The sequence below is a fragment of the Rattus rattus genome, chromosome 5 (assembly GCF_011064425.1).
Source record: "Rattus rattus isolate New Zealand chromosome 5, Rrattus_CSIRO_v1, whole genome shotgun sequence".
NCBI classification, from domain to species: Eukaryota; Metazoa; Chordata; class Mammalia; order Rodentia; family Muridae; genus Rattus; species Rattus rattus.
This window is the reverse complement of record NC_046158.1, coordinates 1196667-1219938: the sequence shown is the minus strand read 5'-3', so window position 1 is coordinate 1219938 and position 23272 is coordinate 1196667. Positions and strand designations below refer to the sequence as shown.

General features: G+C 42.5%; 1 protein-coding gene and 1 pseudogene across 6 annotated transcripts in view; one reads left to right on the top strand and one right to left on the bottom strand.

Moving 5' to 3' along the window:
• The window catches only part of Mapkap1 (MAPK associated protein 1), a 205588-nt gene that overhangs the window by 8392 nt on the left and 173924 nt on the right, over positions 1-23272 (top strand). For 2 of the 6 annotated variants that reach the window (XM_032902683.1, XM_032902684.1), the window contains exons 2-3: positions 18226-18553; positions 21085-21174. The exons of 1 other annotated variant lie outside the window; for it this stretch is intronic. In XM_032902683.1, the coding sequence (XP_032758574.1) occupies positions 18295-18553; positions 21085-21174 (349 nt within the window). In that variant the 5' untranslated portion in view covers positions 18226-18294. Of the gene's footprint in view, positions 1-3358; positions 3517-18225; positions 18554-21084; positions 21175-23272 lie in introns of those variants that run through there. 3 more of the 6 variants (XM_032902682.1, XM_032902685.1, XM_032902688.1) reach the window with 3 other exon arrangements.
• LOC116901116 lies at positions 22185-22750 on the bottom strand (annotated as a pseudogene).

Here is a 23272-nt window from a genome sequence, read left to right as displayed (position 1 = left end):
TTGTGTGGAGCAATTGCGTTTATCTGAGAAACAGTTTGTTTACAAGCTAATGAAGCTTTGATAACTCTGAGCCAAAGTATGAATGGAACTAAAGAATGGCCACAGCCCAAAGGAGATTATAAAAATTCTGAGTTGGTAGAACTTCTGTTAGCATAGACAAAGAACAAAAAACACAAAAACCATAAAAATTCAGATTGTTGCAGTAAAGTCCAAAATGCAAACTGGGAGTTGAAATGTGACAGATGTGTGTGCCCTCCACCAGATGAAGGGCATTACTTTTGTTGACCGGTGCACTGTTTTCATTTGTCCCTGACTGCACACGGCTCAGAAGCTGAAGCTAGCTCATTTGCTGGAGAATAAGTGTATGTACTTCCTTAGTTTAGTTCATGTGTACCTTCTGTCTCCCGGTCTGTGCGCAGGACATTTTCTAACTCTTCTTTGGCCTGAGTCCTGGAATTTGAAGTATTTCATCGCTATGCTGGCATTTGGACTATGCAGTGTGTCTCTTCAGGGCGGGCCACCACTACTTCCTTTCACAGTACAGTGCCTCTGACTGGGTATCACAGGTGTCTTCCTTACCTTCCAGTTCAGAGTCCCTTTCTCTGGGCCAGTGGTTCTTAACCTTTCAAATGCTGTAACTACTTAATACAGTTCTTTACGTGGTGGTGGCTCCCATATAAAATTATTTTTATTGCTACTTCATAATTGTAATTTTATAAATGTTATGAATCACCATTAAGTATCTGATATGCAGATGGTCTTAGGTGACCCTGTGAAAGGGTCACATAATCCTCAAGACCCACGCTTGAGAGATACTGCTCTAAGCAGTTTATACTGCTTTTTTTTCTTTACTTTTCTCTTTCTTTCTTTCTTTCTTTCTTTCTTTCTTTCTTTCTTTCTTTCTTCCTTTTTTTTTTTTTTTAGAAAAGAATACATAGGGTTTCTCTTTGTAGACCAGGCTGGTCTTGAACACACAGAGATCTACCTGCCTCTGTTTCCCAGGTGCTGATTAAAGGTGTGGGCCAAATAGGACTCAGAAGGGTGAAGAAGTCAGGTGACTGGACAGAAAATTTTCAGAGAGAAGTTTTTGTTCAAGGTTAGGTAAGAACAAAGTTCAGTATGGATAGAATAGAAAGCACTGAGAGGTAAGTGGAAATAAGGCGGGCTGCTTGGTAGGCAGCGTTAAGGCGTCTAAAGGAGTTTGGGAAGTCAGTAAAAGACCTTAGGACAAGTTAGGAAGCAATTGTAGTAGGTTAGGTCAGCCCTGTGGCTTGCTTCGGTTATTGAAATAATGAGAAATGAATGAGTTTAAGAGAGAAGAGCCAGAAAGCACAGGATTCTGACTGAATGCCTTTAGAGTCCATGGAAAGGAAGAAGTGAAGCCTCCTGATTTCATAATCCATTCTTTGTAATTTTATGTACATTCGAGAGTATATGTCTAAGTGTGTCATGGATAAGAGACCTAAGTCTTGTTTCCACTTTTACCCATGTAAGCATACTAGGAGGCTGGCTTTCTTTCAGGTGAATCTTGGTTTTACCCATGTAAGCATACTAGGAGGCTGGCTTTCTTTCAGGTGAATCTTGGTTTGGAGTCCTATAGTGGCAGCTTTGCGAGATGGGGAGGGACTAAGGCCCAGAGAAACTGCATTTTTCCTTAGCTACTGGCTGGTGGGCTCCAGCGCACAGCTTTTGTGTTTTCCTCATGTCATGCTGGTTTTCTTATTTCTTTGTGTCATCTTGCTTATTCCAAACTGAATGTTCCCAAGGACTGGCAGATTAGTAGGCTGTCAGCTCTCTGGCCTCCTAGACCGGAGTGCGGATGCTCCAGTGTGCGGGGGCATTCTCCTTGAAAGTAAGAGACACTGTTGGTGTTGGGCATGGGATTAGGTTCCCTCACTAGAAATTGGGGTGAGCTGCCCCACACTGATCTATTTCACAGTTCCTTTCCTCTGTGGAAGAAGAGTTGGAGCCTTGTGTTTCTACCTAAATGATTTCCTTTCTGTCTCATGGCACCAACTTGCTTTACAGGTTGTATATTTTTTTTTTTGATTGTTAGTTCAGCAAAGGACATACCTTTGATACCTTTGGGTTGATACCTTTGGGTTGGAGTCACCCAAGCTAGAGGAAATGTAGCTTAGGGATGGGATCTGTTGCTGTGAAGAGACTCTATGGCTTTGACAACTCTTATGGGGAAAACTCTTATTGGACTGGCTTACAGTCCAGAGGTTAGCTCAGTGTCATGGTGGTGGGAAGCATGGCTGGAGAAGGGGCTGAGTTTTGTACCTAGATTGGTAGGCAGCAGGAAGTGGGGGGTGGGGAGGCAGAGACAGACTGACAAAGCCTAACCCCAGTAGCCTAACCCTACTCCAACAAGGCCACACCTCCCAATATTGCCAGTTTCTATGGGCCTTACAGGGTCTGTTTTCATTCAGACCACCATAGATGTAGCATGGATTCCAGCCTTTTGTAGCCCCACCCCACCTATTGAGTTATGGATGACTCACGTATGATAGATAGTACTCACCTTTTTTAGTGTACAGTTTAGTGGGCTTTATCTGTCTGCCAAGCTTCCTGACCATTACCGTGATCTGGTTAGAGCAGTCAGACCCCAGTTTTCTGCCCCCAGCTTCTGACATTTACTCTTCTACTTTGCGTCTCTCTGACTTTGCTTTCAGTCTTTTATAGAAATGGAATTGTAATCTGTGACCTTTCATATCTGGGTTCTTTTGCCTAGCAAAATGTTGAAACAGCTAAGATCATATTCCGTGCCCTTTCTGGTCAACAGTTCATCACGTGTAGGTACCGTAGCTTCTTGTTTATCTATTTGCCCGATGGACTTTCTGGTTATTTCTTCCTTTGGCTATTATGCTACTTTACACATTGGTGTACAAGCTTGTGTGTAAACATGTATATTCACTTCTCTAGGGTGCATGCTGACTCTGTGTCTATAAGCATTGTGAGGTTCTGTCCAGTTGTCTCCCAAAGTGGCTGTACTGTACTTACACTCCCAGTACATCTTTACCAGGCCCTATTGGACAGTGGTGGAAGTCAAGGAAGGTTCGTCATGCCTCCCTCGCAAGGACTTCTGATCCAGTTGAGCTTCTGAGCTAGGGAAGAGGGGAAGGAGCTGCTTAGAATTTCAGAATTTATACAGCATGCTTAATACAGGCAGAGGTTCTGTGTATGTGTGTGCATGCAAGTGTGTGTGTGTGTGTGTGTGTGTGCGCGCACACGCGCGTGTGTACGAGCGTGCATGTGTCAGTCTGCCTGTCTGTCTCTGATTCTGCCTCTGTCTCAGTCTTTATTTCACTGCCTCTCTCTTTGTGTCTCTAATACAGCTTCTGGGTTTTCTTTGTAGGGCTTCATGCTTGCGAGCCTTCCTTTAAACTGTTGCTGTTTCTTGGGCTTTCTTGCCATAAATACTCCCTGGGCAAGCTCACTCACACCTATGGCTTCATCTGTCACATGTATGTTGATGTCTTCCAGATTTACACAGAGTTTTCTCCAGAGCTACAGGTATGTCTCTCCTCAACCCCCAACAGTGTGTGTGTGTGTGTGTGTGTGTGTGTGTGTGTGTGTGTGTATGTGTGTATATATATATATATCTATCCCAGGTTGGTTTCAAACTGTGACCTTACTGCCTCTGCCTCTGCCCCTGCCCCTGCCTCTGCCTCTGTCTCTGAAGAACTAGTATCCCAAGTGTAAGTTTGGGTCTTGCTAATCACTGGGCAGTCCATACTCAAGTTCATTGTTTCTGAAAAGATTTCATTATCTGCACTCTCCACCCCTACTCTCACTTGCCACTACCACCCCCGCCTGTCTGCTAACCTGTACCTGCTTAAACTCTTAAAAAGAAAAAACTCATTTATTTGTGTGTCACACACAGAGGTCAGGATAACTTAGGCGTCAGTTCTCCTTTGACTATGTGGGCTCAGGGGATAGCCTTGGGTAGTCAGACTTGACAAGTATCTTTATCTGCAAAGCCATTCTGGGGCCTGTGTTTCATCGTTGGCAGTGTAAAGGCTCCCTACATTTGCTCACCAAGCTCTCTCGCTTTTTATCGCTGGAATTGTTCTTGAGTTTGTGGAAACATCTTACTGCTTCACTTGAGACGTCATCCTTTCTCCTGTGGGCTCTTATCACGGCTTCACAAATACCTCCTGTCCTGTCCAGGCTTACTCTTCTGTGAGATGTATAGTCTCTGAAATGCTAATCTAATCAGCAGCTTTGAACTCCGTGTAGTTTTAGTGATACTATGTGCTTGCTGTTTCTGGCTTTAGTACAGGCTGGACTGTATTGTTGGATGCCATGTAACTTCTTTTTATCTTTGTAGATTAACCGTAGACCAGGGATTAATAGCAACAGTGCTAGTAGGCATCCTTGTAGTACCTGCTATGGGCTAGGCAGTGTCACAAGTAAGAACATTCATTCATTCATTCATTCAGTCCATTTTTCACACGGTTCTGAGTAGCCATCAAAATGATTCCCATTTTCAGATGAGGGAATAGATAGAGGACTTGTTACTCTCCACAGGTCCTACAGTGAGTGAGTGCCTAAGTCCAGATTTGGACCCTAGTAGCTTTGATTGTTCTCAGGCCCTCAGACCTGCCTCTCCTGCTGATTTTCTCAGCTCCCATACCTCAATTCCCTTGACTTACTATAAGGATCCTATCTTTGATTCCTCACCGGGTCAACTCACAGATGACCTGATGTTAATTTGAAGTCCATAGGACAGAACTAAAGGGGATTTTGTTGTACACTTTCTGGTCATGGAGCCAGCACTACAGAACAGTGCCAGCTCCTTCGTGCCTGCTCTTCAGGTTGGTAAGTTGGAAGCAATGACCTTTTTTTTTTTTTTAAATTTAAAATTTAATGAGTAGTACACTGTACCCATCTTCAGACACACCAGAAGAGGGCATCAGATTCCATTATAGATGTTTGTGAGCCACCATGTGGTTGCTGGGATTTGAACTCAGGACCTCAGGAAGAGCAGTCAGTGCTCTTAACCACTGAGCCATTTCTCCAGCCCAGGAAGCAATGACCTTTGTTGTCTTGGCCACACTCATGCCTTGGAAAGCCTTGTCTGAGCACCCACTTTCGTTTGGCTGTCCTCTTTCCATGGCACTGTTGGAGTCCTCCAGTGGCTCTCATGCTTTATGGTGAGCAGTTATGGTCTTGGGTTTTCTCCCTTGTCTGACTCTCCTCTTTCAGATAGGGACTGCCGCTGAGCACTGGTTACTTTGACTCCCAGCATGTGGTAAGAGGGACAGATGTTTGTACACTCACTTAGATAAGTGTGCACAGTGGGTTGGAGTGGGGTGAGTGGACTAGGGGTAGTATGGGTTCAGGGTAGAGTTCTGAGTCAGCTGCCTGGGCTTTATTATGGCTCCACCCAGTACTTGTGTTGTCTTTGGCAAGTTTGTGCCTCAGTTTACTGATGTATAAAACATGGGTAATAGTAGAATTGATGTCGCAATTTTGTGAATGAAGAAAGTGGCTTTATCAAACCATAGTTAGGGCTCTGATAGTGGGAAACTGGAATTAGGTTTCCTCAGTGGTCCATCTATACATGCCATAGTGCTCTTGTCAAGATCAGAGGGCAACTTGAGGGAGTTACCTCTTGCAGCCATGTCTGTCTTGGTATTGAAGTAAGGTGGTCAGTTTTGGGGGCAAGCACTTTCGCTTGCCGGGCCATCTTCCTAGCTCCAGAGATCCCCCTGTGCTGTGTGTTTGATCCTGTTACATTGTTCCTCTCACAAGCCTCCTGTAGCTCCTCATTTCTTTTGGAGTAAAGGAATACCTGCAGGGATTTGCCTTGTTCGTCAGCCCCTACTCTGTGCTGCTTGTCCCCACAGAACTACTGGGGACTTCTTGAATTGTGGCAGTCATGTCCCCAAAGCCTCTAGCTTGTTAGCTCTCTTCCCTCAAATGCTCACATGCCCTTGGCTTTTCATGTTGTTTTAGATGGTAAGTCGGAAACACCTCAGGGCACCAGTTCTGTGCTAGCTTGTTTACAGTTGTACCCCAGTACTCCATCTATCTTGCCTCATTGTCCCCTGTGCTTCATTCCAGTACTTCTAGCTACCATTGTACACATGCTTGGTTTGCCAGGCTGACCTCATTAGGACGTGTGCTCCACACAGGCAGGGTCGTGGCTGTAAATGCACACGTGTTCTGTCAGCACAGTTGCTGTCCATGCATAGTTGCTGAATGTACCCATTCAGTACTTAGTGATTGTTGTGGGTATCGGGTTCATTACTTAGAGGTAGACAGGCCCTGCAGTGCAATGGAAAGGATTCATTAGGATTCCTGGAAGAACTGACCATTGAGCTTACAGTTTGAGTGTGAATAGGAGACACCCAAGTAAAGAGCACTTGTGTGGAGAATGCTGGGGGTCTTGTTTGTTTGTTTGTTTGTTTGTTTGTTTGTTTTGAGATAGTCTCACTGAACCTAGGGCTCACAGATTAGCTATACTGGCAAGCCAGCATGTAAATCCTGTAAATCCTTATGATCCTGCCTCCCCAGTGCTAAGATGACAAGCATGCTTTTGGGCCTCATTCTTGCATGGCTAGTGTTCAAAGTACTCGATCACCTGAGCCATCTTCCCAACCACAGGCTTTGTAGAATAAGCATGAGCAAAACGTAACTTGTGATGCTGTTTGCTTTGTCACAGTCTTCTGGAAGTCTTCGAGTGCTGTGTGTCAGTGATGACCTTGGCCTTCTGACCCTCTGGCATTCCTCTCCCAAGCCTGCTTTGTGCAGTGTGGAGATGTAACACAGTATTTTGTACATCATATTAAGCACTCACCAACTGATCGACACACTCAGCCCTGCTTCCTTCTTTCTTTTTTAAAGACAGAGTCTCACTGTGTAGCTCTGGCTGTCCTGGAACTTTCTAAGTAGACCAGACTGACCCTTTTACCCTAGGGAGATCTGCCTCCCTAGTGTTAGGATTAAAGGCTCTCATGGCTGACCTGCAGTTTGTTTTTATAGCAGAGATTTGAGCTCTAGGTCTCAGATCTAGACCTATCAGAACTATGAGAACACATGTGGCGGGGGTGAAAAGGTGCTGAAATAAGCAGCAGGGTTTGTTTAGATTGTAGATTTTTGAGTGTAGATTTTAGTAGCAAAGTTCTTTGGTTTAGTCAGAAACGGTTTTGAGGGAATCAGAAATGACCACAGATGTCTTATAAATCACACGTTAAGGCTTCTTGGCCTCAGCATTGTTGATACTGACATTTTGATGGTACAGTTCTTTGTTGTGAGTGTTTCCTTGGGCACTGTGGCATGGTTTGCAACATCCCTAGTGTTCATCCACATGTCGGCAACACCCATACCCAGTGTGACAACCAGAGATGTCTCCAGACATTGCCAAGTGTCTGATCCCATTGCCATTGTTGAGTCTTCAGCAAGTGACTTAAGGAGAGAAACAGTCAGACCTTCATAAAATCACTACCTTACTAAGTCAAACAGTTTGGAGTAGACAATGTCTTAGAAATGATATTTCTACAACTAACTAATGAAAGCAGAAATAAAGTTCTTGTAAGACCACTTGGGCCTGGGATTCGGAGAAGAATTTGCAAGGCGTGAGATTATATTGGATGGGAGAGAATGATTTGCTGTGTTGGAGAGCATTCCCCAAGCCCAGAAGACACACAGTGAGACTGGCAGGAGTGGAGAGGAGAAGGGCTAATGGAGAAACCAGGCCACAGAGAGCCTTTTATGCTGTCTGCGGAGGCCGTTAGGCTACGCATGACAATCATCTCAGACTCCATCATGGCGTACAGCAGTACAAATTCAGACAAGCAGACAGGAGCTGAGCTCCAGCTGGGTTCCTTCCCAAGATCTCAGAAGGTTGAAAGAAAGGATGTAGTTGGTGATGAGCTTCTGAGCTCCTTAGGTTGTTGGTAGGATGTGTTCCTCATGACTGAGGGCCCTGTTGTGTTTAGCTAAAGGCTGAGGCATTTTCAGTGCCCTTGGTCGTTGCTGTGTGGTTCTGAAGTCAGCGCTTCGTCACTTGGCTAAGAAGTCTTATATGACAGAATGTCACCAAGGGATTGTATGTTCACACCTTTGTCATGTCCTTTTGTCTGTAGTTTGTAGATCTCACCTATACTCAAGGGAAGGAGTAGCGATACCTCAAAGAGTAGACGATGCAAAGCCAGACTCTGCAGCTTTCTTAGAGTTCTGTCTCCCCATACACCCCCTGTTCCTTAAGGGCAGTGGTCGTCTGTTATTTCTCAGTAGTGTCTGTCTCTGGTGCCTGACACACTGTAACACTCGTCAAAGGGGTAGAGTCTAGGAGTGAGCACTTGGCAGGCAGATGAGCAGTGCTTTCTGTGTGAGCCCTTAAACCAGGATTTCCTGTTGAAAACTGTCTAGTTGCTTTGACATTGTTTGTATCCTCACTCTAGAAAAACTATAAACAGTTTTACCTGAGATCTTAAAGTAAAACGTGAGTTTATTTATTTTTACAGCTGCCAATCAAGCCTATTATGTCAGAGAGACAACACCAAAAAATAATTTAGGGCTACATTGCAGGAAACTGGCAGATTTCTTATAACCGCTGAAGTCATTGTCAGGTTTGGAGCTTTGAGAGTGATGTGTTGTCTGAAGTTTACTGCTACTGCTACTTAATAAACATTACTTTAGGACCTAAAAGCGCCGTTTTCTAAAAGGGGAAGTAACACTGTTGTGTGTGGTTTCTGTATGACTGTTAACTTGGGCAGTGCTTACGTTCTGTGGACTTGTCATCAGGAACATCTTACGCAGACTTTCAACTCAGAGAGGGAATGGCATTAAAGCTAGTATTATCTTCACCCTTAATAATCCTTATCATTGATATTGGGGTTCAGGATAAACCCTGTGTGTTCTGGGGAAACTGAACCACACAAAAACAAGCATTGCACATTTTTCTGGGCAATCAATTTTGGTAACTTTTTCTAAAGATTTATTATTTTAATTGTGTTAATGTATGTGGTGGGAATATGTGCACAGGAGTGCTGCTGCCAGAGACCAGCATTGCCTGGAAGGTCCCGGCAGCTGGAACAACTGTAGGTGTCTGCCTGTGTGCTGGGAACAGAACTCAGCTTCTGGAAGAGCAGTTTGTGCACTGAACCGCTGACAGCCACCTCCTCAGGCTGGTGTGACAGCCACCTCTTCAGTCTGGTGGATGTTTGCTGTTTTTGTTGTTGTTGTTACTCTAGACTGCCTTGAACTTGCAGTGGAGCTGAGAATGACTTTGAACTTCTGGTCCTACTGCCACCGCCTCCCAGATGGAGACACTACAGGCCTAATCCATCACACTTTGCTCTAGTGGTGTGTGTGTGTGTGTGTGTGTGTGTGTGTGTGTGTGTGTGTGTGTGTGTGTGTGTGTGTGTTTTCCTTTAAAAAAAAAAAAGAGGTACAGTTGTTTTTGTTTTTGTTTTTGAAATGGGATAGAATATAACTAATGAATTGTAAAACAAGTTTCCTGCCCTGCCTGGTAGCAGTGCCCTAGCCTTTACTCCTAGCACTGGGGAGGTAGAGGCAGGAATCTTGTACAGAGTGAGTTCTAGGACAGCCAGGGCTACACAGAGAAACCCTGTCTCCAAAATCCAAACCAAAACAAAAACACCCAAATTTCTTGGCACTGGATGTTGCCCAATAGTAGTTTTGCCTAGCATGCACACACCACACGCATAAGTTTGAAGATGGCCCAGTTGCCATGTAAACATGAGGACCTGAATTTAGATCCCCATAACATAAAATCTGGGTGCATGAGGTGTGCCTGCCATCCTAGCACTCGGGTTGTAGAAACAGGTGGATCCCTGAAGCTCACTGGCCAGACAGTCTAGCTGGATTGTTGTATTTAGGTTCAGAGAGACTCTGTCTCAGAAAATAGGGTGGAGAGTGCTTGAGGGAGACACTCAGTATCCGTTCATGCCCCTGTGCTGGCACCTATACACACCTGCTGCCTGAACATGTATGTATAGCACACATAGCTTTTCTTTTGATGATGTTTGGGAAGTAGTCCAAAGCCAGGCATGAAGAGGCCAAGATTTTTGATTAGTGTAAATCATAATGTGAGCCCAGATTCAAGGACAGGGTAGTGAACTCCAACTGATTGGCTTGCTGTGAGGAGCTGTAGAAAGATGTCTGCCATGTGCCCAGTGTGGCATTTAATTCCTGTAAGGCTTAGTTTACAAAACAAAGATGTTACTACATCCTAGTCTGGCTGTTAATAAGTACTACCCATGGGAAAACCAGCAGGGCTCATCTATGACTGTTCTTGTGTTTCTGCCTAAGCGGAGCCCAGCCATCCTTAAAAATGCTGCCACTCCCTTTCCGGGACTGCTCTCACTGTCTGAAGTTAGGCACAGTCACATGGAGAAGGTTTAATTCAGAGTTACATTGGAGAGCATTAGAGAAGGAAATTTTAAAGCAATAAACCACAGTTTATTTTAATAGTCATTTAAATTATTTTCAAATTCCAGGAGGTATGAATTCTGAACTTTAACCGGATCAGAGAATGTTGATCATAGTCAAAAGATGGTCCTTTGGTTTCTATGAATGGAAAACTTAATATATAATGAAAGGGTTTTGTTTTCCTAACTTATGACCGTCCTGCATTGTGGTAGATAAATGAGACTGCTATCCTTAGTCTGTGTTAAGGACTTCTGTATGGGAATCAGGTTATCGTGGCTAATATTAACAGTGTCAAGTCAAGGTACAGTGTGGAAAGGTTAAAAAACCCCTCACATCTGCTGTTACATGTTGTTAACTCCCTTAGCAGACGTTAAATCATTTCAAGTACAATAATAGTGTGGGAGGTAAATTAACTAACCATTAACAATCTTATAAATACACAATTAACATGCCAGCATTTATATGACACATTGATGGGGCAGCAGTAATGTTTGATTGGGAGTTGCAGACCTTTGAGAAGCCTCAGGCTGTCGCTTATTCAGATAGGTTTTCACAGATTGCAGGTGAGGACTCCCCAGTCACCCAGAGCAGTGGGTGTGGTATTTGGAAAGGAGAGGAGATGAGGGCTCTTGTAAGCATGGGCTGGAACACAGGCATTTAGTTTTCCTTGTAGGTCCTTAGGGAGTGGGGGAGTACAAGGAGGGCTCAGTATTTAGGATGAGTTATTTGAAGAAAGATAAAATACTACAACTATGGATTTATAGCTGAGGTCACATAAATTAGTAAAATTTTCAAAAATGTCCTGGGGTAGGGCTGGAGGCATAGCCAGAGGCGAGTGCTTGCCAAGCACGCAGAAAGTTCCTGGGTTTGAGCTCCAGCATTCCAACCAATCAGCCAGGCGGAAGACGGATTTAGACCTAACTCATATGTGAAGAGCTCTGTGGTTTCAGGTTGAAAGCAAATGAGCTCTTACATCCCTGCTGTGTGAGACGTTTCTGATATTTTCCTTCCTTCCTTCCTTCCTTCCTTCCTTCCTTCCTTCCAAAACCCTTTTCAATAATTATTACAGGTTCTGTTTAATTTTTTTCTGTTGCAAAAAAATTACTATAGCATTAGCAGAGAGTAGCTCAGGGTCTTGGTTATAGCTGGACACATTTGTGTCTCTAAGCTTTTATGAGGACCTACGAAGAAATGTCTCTCAGGCCTCAGAGCCCAAACAGCACAGCAGTGGCATGTTTACAGGGAGGTTTAGGATGGCTGTTTGTCACAGTGGGTAGGACCTGTGCTCTGAACAAATTTCTTAACCATTTTTTCTATGCTTTTTTTTGTTGTTGTTTGTTGTTGTTTGCTTGTTTGTTTTAGACACTATGTAGCTGTCCTGGAACTTGCTGTGTAGACCAGGCTGGCCTTGAACTCACAGAGATCCTCTTGCCTCTCCCTCTGAGTGCTGGGATTAAAGGCATGGGTTACTGGGCCTGATGATAACAGCAATCTTGAAAGGGTTGTTTTGATGGGTATGTAAGTCAATCCATGTAAAAGGGATAGAGTAATTTTAGCTTTCAGTCACTTAAGGTTAGGTGCTGCTAGTTCCTTTGGCTTCTGGAGCTGTGTGGTCTAGCTGTAGCAGATGTACAGAGTTCTTTGGATGATGCTGTTTTGTCCTGAACCACTGCCCCTTGGCTACTTTCCCTCCTCTGCATGCATGTTTTATCAGGCTTCGTCTCTATAAGCCATTGCCAGTAAAGCTTGGGAGCTTGTGTGAATAGAGTTCTTATTAAAGAACATTCAGGACTGGACATAGTTGTGTACGCCCAGTTTTGAGACAGGAAATCCTCCTGATTTGAGGCCAGCCTGGGGTACAGAATGAGATCCCAATCTTAAAATGATTTTTCAGACCTGATATTCACCAGATTCTTCTAAAAACAATTGCCTTTTTAGACTATGTGCCAAGTTACCACATGCAGGTTCCGTGATTATGAATGAACGTGAGTAGGTGTGAGGAGTTGTGTGTAGCACCCATGTTATACTGGGATCCTCTTTTAATAGAGTAGTAGGACCTGAGCAGATAGGTACTAAATACCTTTTCATAAGGAAACCAACTTCATATATGAAAATTACCTGCTATTTTTTTTTTTTTGTTTTTTTTTTTTTTTTTTTGGTTTTTTTCGGAGCTGGGGACTGAACCCAGGGCCTTGTGCTTCCTAGGCAAGAGCTCTACCACTGAGCTAAATCCCCAACCCCACCTGCTATTTTTAAAACTAGGAAAGGTAACATACACACACACACACACACACACACACACACACACACACACACACACACACACACACACACAACTCAGTGGTTTGCAGCCATTACTGCTACCCATCCAGAACTTTTCATCTCCCTAGACTGAACAGTACTGAACATCTGCCCAGTCCTCCTTCCTCCAGCCCCGGCAGCTACCAGTATCCTTTGTGTCAGTAGAAAATGATGTGTGCTCTAGGTGGCCCATGAGAATACACTGTCTGTGTGACTGGCACATTTCCCTCAGTTATGTCCCTGGTTTCATCATCCATTGAAGCATCAGCATTTTCTGGATTTTAAGGTTAATGCTATAGCCAATGTATGGGTCACATTTTGTTTATCCTCTACCATATGTGTTTCTATTTTAGTAATTTGTGTATGTCTGTGTGTGTGAGCACATGCATGTGTGTGTATATGTGTGCTTATCTGTGTGTGTGTGTGTGTGTGTGTGTGTGTGTGTGTGTGTGCTTGTGTGTGTGTGTGCACATGTGGGCCCATGTGTGCAGAGGCCAGAGACATTAGGTGTCTGTTCTGCTGTTCTTTACCTTATTCTGTTGTAGTGTGGCCAATCCTCACTCTGAACTACTAACCAGCAGGCGTCAGGAAACCTCCTGTCTCTGTCCTCCATAGCACTAAAATTGCAGGTGTATGTAGTCAGACCTATTTTTTTTAAATTTATTTAATTTTATGTACACTGGTGATTTGACTGCATGTAAGTCTGTGTGAGGGTATCGGATCCCCTGAAACAGGAGTTACAGACAGTTGTGAGCTTCCATGAGGATGCTGGGAATTGAACTCAGAAACTCTGGAAGAGTAGCCAGTGCTCTTAACTACTGAGCTATCTCTCCAGACCCACCATACCTGATTTTTTATGTAGGTGCTGGGAATTTCAACTCAGGTTCAAATCATGGACCCCAATAGTGTTCCATTGCATGTATGTGTCAGGGCACATGCACAGTTGTTTGGATGATTAGGTTATGTTTAGCTTCTCAGTATATGTTCCAAACAATTCTGAGGTAACACTTACGCTCAGTTACTGCCTAGGGCAAGTATTAGAGTGGATTTCAGTGTTTTTATGTTTTATATTTTGATAAGTATTGCCAAGTTTCCTTCACGAATACCCACTTCCCTCCCTCCCTCCCTCTCTCCTATTGTACATGAGTATGTAGTGCCTGTCTCAGGACACAGGTCGACATTAGTTCTTCAGAGTCTTCTTGCTTTATACAACTGAACAGGAAAAATAACTTGACTTCATCTTTGTTCTGAACATCTGTTTTAGAAATCAGATATACCTTCAGGTGATGCTTAGCTGCTCTTAAGAGATTTAAAAAAAACTGTCATGGTTCTGAAAAAGCAATGTTGGCATAAGTTGACAGTGTCCAAGGTGACAGTTTTGAAGGGCACATTGGTGAGAAGCTCTCTTTTCTGTGTTACCTCTCTCTTTACACACCTGACATGCTCAAAGGGCTTATCTTGACAGCGGCGTTGGATAGTCATTGGAAGTTGGACAGTGACACGTATTGAGTGTCTTGCTTGGTGTAGCATTCTGTTGCCAGTGGTATGCGGTGCTAAGACCCTTGTCCTTATAGAATTGCAGGAAAACCTCATAGGATCCCAGAAATGACTCCCTACCCCCAGTAGCATGTTCCCTTGGGAAGTCCTAGGAAGTTCCCTCAGCTAGTATGGATCAGTCCACACAGATTCGTCCGGGTATGGAGTCATATTGTTTAATAGACAGCCTGCTGGTGCTAGGGTGTGTTGAGGTCTCTCTAACAAAGGATGAAGTTGGGGAGCTTGTGTGCCTCCTCAGAGGTGCTTAACCCATTCCTCTGATATTTGTAAGCTGCACTAAGCAGATTCTTTATTGTTGTTGTTGTTGTTGTTGTTGTTGTTGTTGTTTTGAGGGAACTTCTTTTTCTTTGCTCTTTGGGTTTTGGTTCTAGAACACTCAGTGAGCATTTGGTTTTGGGGCAAGCTAGGTAACGTAAGGGTGAAAGGCACAGTCCTTTTGCCAGCAGCGAGCTGCCTTTCTTTCATGGAGGAATGATTGCCTTAGGAGAGCCTGCAAGTGGCCGGCTGTGACATGATAGATCAGCCTCTTTACAAGTGAGTCCATGCTTGGTGCTCCCTCCATGGTTATAGAAAAGGCTTCATTTTTACAAGTGGAATTTAAATGCTCACTTTAAATTTTATAATTATTTCATTGGCGTTTTAACATTTCCAAGATCAGTTATTTCAGAATTGTAGGACACTTACTGCATGGTATTGGGGGCATACATAGGAGATATGCATAGTTTTGTTCACGTGGTCCTTAGCTTTGCATTTCCCATTGGCCTCTGTGAGAGAAGTTGTTCATGAACCAGATATAAAGGAAAGAGCAAATATTAATGTGATTATCTTGATTAGCAATGTGCTTCAATTAAATTTCCTTTTTTTTGTTCTCTGCATATTACTTTTTTTTTATTATTATTATTAACTTGAGTATTTCTTATATACATTTCAGTGTTATTCCTTTCCTGTTCCGGGCAAACATCCCTCCCCCTCCCCTTCCTTATGGGTGTTCCTCCCAACCCTCCCCCATTGCTGCCCTCTCCCAACAGTCTAGTTCACTGGGGTTCAGTCTTAGCAGGACCCAGGGCTTCCCCTTCCACTGGTGCTCTTACTAGGATATTCATTGCTACCTATGAGGTCAGAGTCCAGGGTCAGTCCATGTATAGTCTTTGGGTAGTGGCTTAGTCCCTGGAAGCTCTGGTTGGTTGGCATTGCTGTACATATGGGGTCTCGAGCTCCTTCAAGCTCTTCCAGTTCTTTCTCTCTGATTCCTTCAACGGGGTCCTGTTCTCAGTTCAGTGGTTTCCTGCTGGCATAGCCTCTGTATTTGCTGTATTCTGGCTGTGTCTCCCAGGAGCGATCTGCATTCACATTTTGATCATCCGTCTTGAGTTTCATTTGTTCTAGGCATCTAGGGTAATTCAAGCATTTGGGCTAATAGCCACTTATCAATGAGTACATACCATGTATGTCTTTCTGTGATTGGGTTAGCTCACCAGGATGATATTTTCCAGTTCCAACCATTTGCCTCGAATTTCATAAAGTCATTGTTTTTGATAGCTGAGTAATATTCCATTGTGTAGATGTACCACATTTTCTGTATCCATTCCTCTGTTGAAGGGCATCTGGGTTCTTTCCAGCTTCTGGCTATTATAAATAAGGCTGCGATGAACATAGTGGAGCACGTGTCTTTTTTTATATGTTGGGGCATCTTTTGGGTATATGCCCAGGAGAGGTATAGCTGATCCTCAGGCAGTTCAATGTCCAATTTTCTGAGGAACCTCCAGACTGATTTCCAGAATGGTTGTACCAGTCTGCAATCCCACCAACAATGGAGGAGTGTTCCTCTTTCTCCAGATCCTAGCCAGCATCTGCTGTCACCTGAGTTTTTGATCTTAGCCATTCTCACTGGTGTGAGGTGAAATCTCAGGGTTGTTTTGATTTGCATTTCCTTATGACTAACGATGTTGAACATTTCTTTAGGTGTTTCTGCCCATTCGCATTCCTCAGCTGTGAATTCTTTGTTTAGCTCTGAACCCCATTTTTTAATAGGGTTATTTGTCTCCCTGCGGTCTAACTTCTTGAGTTCTTTGTATATTTTGGATATAAGGCCTCTATCTGTTGTAGGATTGGTAAAGATCTTTTCCCAATCTGTTGGTTGCCGTTTGTCCTAACCACAGAGTCCTTTGCCTTACAGAAGCTTTGCAGTTTTATGAGATCCCATTTGTCGATTCTTGATCTTAGAGCATAAGCCATTGGTGTTTTGTTCAGGAAATTTTTTCCAGTGCCCATGTGTTCCAAATGCTTCCCTAGTTTTTCTTCTATTAGTTTGAGTGTATCTGGTTTGATGTGGAGGTCCTTTATCCACTTGGACTTAAGCTTTGTACAGGGTGAATCTTAGCAGTTTTCAAACTGTAGGTTATGATTCCTTTGGGAAACCTTTGTCTCCAAAAATATTTACATTACGTTTTGTAACAGTAGCAAAATTATAGTTACGAAGTAGCAACAAAAATAATTTTATGGTTGGGGTGGTCACCGCAATATGAGGAACTGTATTAAAGGGTCGCAGCACTAGGAAGGTCGAGAACCGCTGCACTAGACAACATCAGCAAAGTGATCATTACCAGGCAAAATTAAAAAATCAACTAGCTGTCATGGTTTATGTCATTAGCTTTTCCCTTTCTAGAAGAGACAGACAACAAGAGTCTTTCATCTTTTATCCCTTTCTTCTCTTTCTCCTTGTCCTTCTACCAGGAATCAAACCCAGGGCTGGGCCTTGTAAATGCTAGGCAAGTAGCCTTCTATAGCCCCAACCCAGAGTTAGGTGTTTGTGTGCAAGTGTGTGTGTGTGTGTGTTCAGGTGCATATGCTCATGTAAATGAGACCAGATGAAGACATTATTCTGCTGTATAACTCTCTGCCTTATTCCCTTGATATAGTCCTACTGTATCTGGAGCTAGACTTACAGCTGGCAAGCCACAGTAATCCTCTTGTGTCTTTCTACCATAGCTTCGGGGTTATAGACAATGCTGCTTCTGTGCCCAGATTTTTATTTTAAGATATGTTTAATTGTATGTTTATGAGTGTTTTGTCTGCATATATGTGTGTGCACCAGATTTGTGGTTGGCACCTATAGAGGTCAGATCGTATCAGGGCACCTTGAATTGTAGTCACAGATGTTTGTGAACCATGTGGGTGCTGGGAATCAAACCCAGATCTTCTGGAAGAGCTCTTAATTGCTGAGCCATTTCTCTAGCTTCCAACACTTTCATTTTTATCTGGGTTCTAGGAATTTAAAACTAGTTCGGTCTTTAGGGTCTATTTCCTAGCCACAGTGTGCATTTATTTTCTGTTGAATATTTCCAGCCAACTTAGAAAGTTCCAACTAGCGCCTGGAATAAACATCATTGCATATAGTTGTAATAGGATCAAGGAAGCAGTTCTTATAATTGTGTTTCTAAAATAAGAAATTAATCTTGTGGCAAGGCAATTATGATTAATGCATTTTATTTTAAAAACACAATATCATCTTAAAAGAAAGAAAATGTTTATTAAGCATATTACTTTGATGATAAACTTTTGTAAAATCCCTAGCTGCTCAGAAAGCTTCTGGCCCCTTTAAACTGACAGCTGTGGCTGAAAACTACCTTGCGGCCCCTTGCAGACCCCCATCTCCCTCCCAGCATCATGAGCAGTACATGAGTAGTGGAAGAGCGAAGGAAAACATCTGCTCCAGTGGTGCTTCCTTGCTTTGAATGGCCTCACTAAGTGTTGCTGTGATTTGTTTGCAAGAGAGCCATAGGCCCTACCTAGTGCTTGTAAGGATCTCCTTTCTGTTTAGATTTAATTGTTCAAGCTCCTGGGTACAGAGATAATGTTGGTTTTCTGAGGTAGAATTTTACCACATTGACTTTGTTTGAAAAATGATTCAGCCATTTTCTGCCTGATTCTTAAATATTGCTGTGTGCATCATGTTTCTAGGTAGGTGAGCCTGTGAAACAGTATGAAGAGGAGAAAATAGCCTTTTAAAGAGACTGGCCCACAGGAAGGATGGCCTTCTTGGACAATCCAACTATCATTCTAGCTCATATTCGACAGTCACATGTGACCAGTGATGACACGGGAATGTGTGAGATGGTTCTCATTGATCATGACGTTGACCTAGAGAAGACTCATCCTCCGTCAGTGCCTGGAGACAGTGGGTCAGAAGTTCAGGGAAGCAGTGGTGAGACGCAGGGCTACATATACGCCCAGTCTGTTGATATTACCTCGAGCTGGGACTTTGGTATTAGAAGACGCTCAAACACAGGTAAACTCTGTCTTCTAGCTGTGTCTTCTTAGCTTCAGATCAGTAGTCAGCTGAGGGATAATGGGCAATGTTGGAACAGGTTTGTTGGGGAGTCTTTGTGTCGAATTGAAGATTGTGGCTGAGCCTCTCCTGTGTGAGTGAGTGGAAGAGCCTCTGGTGTGGGGCTGTCCGAAGTAGACAGGAAAGCTGTGTGTACGTGGAAGTTACCTGTACAAAAGGAAGTGGGCCTGTTTTGAGACCTTAGGGCCACCAAGTCTCAAGTCAGTTTCCTGGAAGAAGAATCCCGGGTGATAAAGAACTCTTAATATGGGAACAGGCTAGCCCAGGAATATAAGTCACCAAAATCAATACAAGAGCAGACTAGCCCACCAAAGTCCCAGGACCTGGAATGTGGGTCGAGAGGAGATGTAATAGGAATTTGTACACTGGCTGAGAGAGGAACAGAAATGTCCCCATTTTGGTACTTTACTGTTATTTTCTTAGGTTGATCACTACCTTTAATGTGAGTGGTTTGCAGATGCTCAACTATGGCATGTGTATTTAGTCCTTGCTCTTCGAAGCTTGTCATTGTCCCTTTCCAGCCAATAGTGCTTCTGTGATCTCTCAAGGAGAATGCAGTGTCTAGTCAGTGCTTTTATTGGGAGAGACAGAAGATGGGGAAGGGAGGAAGAACACACACACACACACACACATACATGCACATACATACATACATACATACATACATACATACATACATGCATGCATATATTAGAGACAGGGTATTTTGGGGATCATTTTAGACCATTATACGGCATCAGTCCCAGTAACCTCTTAATCCCAAGGAAAGGGAGTGGCAAGAGATTGGACAATATTGAAAATGCTTATTTTCCTGGTCCAAATGTGAAATGTTAACATGGAAGTCTCTGACAGAGCTGGGTACACCCCACAGTGAAAGACAACACTGATGTTAGATTCAGAATAGAGTGCCTGTGACCTAAAAAAGAGTACTTTGCCCTTACGATTAAAATAACTAATATCACTTCCCAGGGATTTTTATCAAAATAGGGTTTGAGTGCAAGTTTATATACAATTTAGAGCCATTGATAGTCAGTGCTGTGGTTGGAACATCCTTGCAAGTCAGTGTGATGGTGTCTTCTGTCCTAGGCTGTGTGGACTTCACCAGGATTATGCCCAGCCCAATGATCGCTTTATGATATTACTGTGGCTGCATTTTCCACAGTTATTAATTGCAGTGTAATGTGTTTTTCCTCAGTGGATTTGATTAGATATAGTGATGCCAGAATGCTTTTACAAGCCAGGGTGACTGTGGTGACACACACCTTTACTCCCAGCACTGGGAGGTGGAAGCAGGCAGATCTCTGAGGTTGAGGTCAGCCTGGTCTACAGAGCTAGTTTCAGGGCAGTCAAGGCTACACAGAGAAACTTTTGTCTTGAAAAAAGAATCAAACAAACAAACAAAAATAGACTGCTTTTGTCAAAGTAGTTTAAATTTCTGGCAAGATTATTTCCAGTGTTCTTCCCCATAGTGCTAAGGAAAGAATGGTATGACTTCCCACCTTGTAAAGAAAATTTATTTTAGTTTTTTTTTTTTTTAATTGTCAAATGTGTGTACCTTAACAGAATGTTGAAAATGAGCAAGAACAAACAAGCTTTGAGAGAGGCCTGAGTTGTGACTTTTCTCAGTTGTGGTCTTGAGCAGCAGTTGCCAATGGATACTGGTGGTTTCTCCGTAAAGAACCAGGCCACTGGTTTTTGAAGGTTGAAGGCTGATCATAAATGTGTAATTTTAGGTGACTCTTGAACCTGAAATTTCTTTTGTTAACAATGAGGTTGTAGCAGTTAATTGAAACTATGGGCTATTTGGTGATCAAGGAATTTAGTTTTTAATCTTTTCAGTACATCTTAAAGTTTTTTAAAGAAAAATTGTTCTTTTTAAGATTTGACTAATGTTACAAAGATACAAATCATTTATTTTACTACCTATAAACTGTTTCAGCCCACTGAAGAAAAGCTATGCTAATTTATATAGCTTTGACATTTTATAATTTTCATGATTTTTAGATAAAGGATTTTATATTTAAAACTTTAATAGTCTAGTCTGAGTTCATTTATCTTTAATTTTTGAAACGGGTAGAGTAATTCATAACAGTAATTTTATTCCTGTAATGTAATATTCACTTCAGTTCATTTGTGCATTAAAATTCCTTTAAGACCGTTATTAATGATTTATATAATGAAATGTCATATTAATCACAGAAGTTTTCACATTTTATTATTCTCTTCCATGTTAATACTATCTTTATGATCTCTATTAATGTTTTATACCCTCTAATTTCAATTATAAATCAAGAATATTTTCATGTTTTTGTTGGTATTTGCTTTTCAGGGGTGCCACCTTTAAAATTTTATGACTTTCTCCCTCCATATACAATATAAAACATCTTTATTCATATAAAGGTAGTTAATTATGTCTTTGTTTATAGTAAACTTTCATTGACAAACTTATAGTTATAATATTTCTTTTCAAGCTCAAAGATTAGAACGACTCCGCAAAGAGAGACAAAACCAGATCAAATGCAAAAATATTCAGTGGAAAGAAAGAAATTCTAAACAATCAGGTAAATGGACATAACTTTTATTTATGATTTGGGATTCGTGTATTTAGTTTATATCATTATATATGGATTTTTTTTCTTTTAATCTCTCCTTCTAAGTGTGTACCACTCAGTGTGTTTTAGCTCTGTGCTCTTGTCTGTATGTGTTGGCCTCTGAATCTGTGTATTCTTTATAGATTGTTGGTTGGCCCTTGTCTGTATGTGTTGGCCTCTGAATCTGTGTATTCTTTATAGATTGTTGGTTGGCCCTTCACGCTGGCTCTCGGGTTAGCTAGGCAGAGAGCCTTTTCTAAAAGCATGATTCTGATACCTTGTTCTTGGAACTAAGGATAGTATATACTTTTCCAAATATGTGTTTAGGTTATGGATTCACTCATACAGTTCTGTTTCTTTCTTTATTCATTCTTTTATTGTTTCTGCACACACATTCACCCGTCATATCGCATTTGTTGAATCAGAGGTCAGCTTGCAGCAATCCATTTTCTCCTACTGTATACGTTCAGGGAATTGAACATGGGTTCTTGTTCTGCCAGCCAGAATCTTTACCAGCTGAGCTCCTGTGCTGGTCCTGTTTGTGTTGCCCTAACCTAGACTTTTCACTTGCTTCAGTGTCCATAATAACTGCCTTTTCTGGTTACATGTATTGACTCTTTCAGCAAAAAATCCAGTCTGGGATTGTTAGCATTGAAGTTTTCTGTTCATACATTGTACACATATATATGCTGTCCATATCATCATCATCATCATTTCTTCTTCTTCTTCTTCTTCTTCTTCTTCTTCTTCTTCTTCTTCTTTTCTTCTTCTTCTTCTTCTTCTTCTTCTTCTTCTTCTTCTTCTTCCTCCTCTTCCTCCTCCTCTTCCTCCTCTTCCTCCTCCTCCTCCTCCTCTTCCTCCTCTTCCTCCTCCTCCTCCTCCTCCTCCTCCTCCTCCTCTTCTTCTTCTTCTTCTTCATTTTTACTATCTTGTTTTGTTTGTTTGTTTACTATGAATAACAATGTATTTAGCCATTTTCTTTACAACTGAAACTCTGGGCCTATAAAATTAGCATCCTTGCCCTTGAGCTTCCTATATACTCCAGACAAAGGTCTGACCTTGTGCTCCATGTTGTTTATGTGCCTTGTCTAAATGAGTCTTTATGTGCTGTCTGCCATCAAGTTTCACACAGATCCTTTTCCCCACAGCTTGACTTGGAGAGACCAAGTCCTCAAGGCTGGTGACGTGCACTGCTGTCAGGGGTGGCCTCTGGATGTTTTTGCTTATTTTCACATGGCTTTTCTGAGCTGGCTTGGGCAGAACCCACTTCTGAGTAGTGAAGACAACATGCTCTCACTTCTCCAAGTCACAAACTAGCTTGGATTTTCTGGGAAGATTTTAACTGAGGAACTGGCACAAAAGTTATGATAGCTTTCTAAGCACTACCGACTTTTATTTCCTTGGCTGCGGTGATGTTGAATTCCTAGAGTTAGGCCTTGAGATCTGAGTTTATCTCCTGTGTGAGCAGCACCTGAGAAAGCCCTGACTCAAACTTGTCTGGCTTCTTGCCATTGGGCTTCATAATATCAGTGCTTGAATTGAACATGGCCTCGTCTTTATGGCTTAGAAAGAGCCATATTACATATTTTCATTTTTATTATTGTTATTTATTTAGTGTAGATGAGTGTACTATTGCTGTCTTCAGACACCAGAAGAGGGCATCAGATCCCATTACAGATGGTTGTGAGCCACCATGTGGTTGCTTAGATTTGAACTCAGGACCTCTGGAAGAGCAGTCAGTGTTCTTAACCACTGAGCCATCTCTCCAGCCCACATATTTTCAATATTTCATTTTCAGCAAGATGAAAAAAATTTAAATCTTCATTACAGTGGGGATGGCTCAGTTGGATAAGCAGTATCAGATCTGAAATTCCAGTGCTGAGCATTCGGTGGCAGGAGGATCTCGAGGACTTCTGCCCAGCCAGTCTAGCCAGCCAGTGAGATCCAGTTGTAGTGAGTGACCTATTCTCAGCACAGTGATGTGGAGGGGGATAGAGAAAAACCTTGGGCATGTTCCCTGGCCTCTGCATGCACATGTACACACACAATCTTGAAAGTAAAGTGGTCT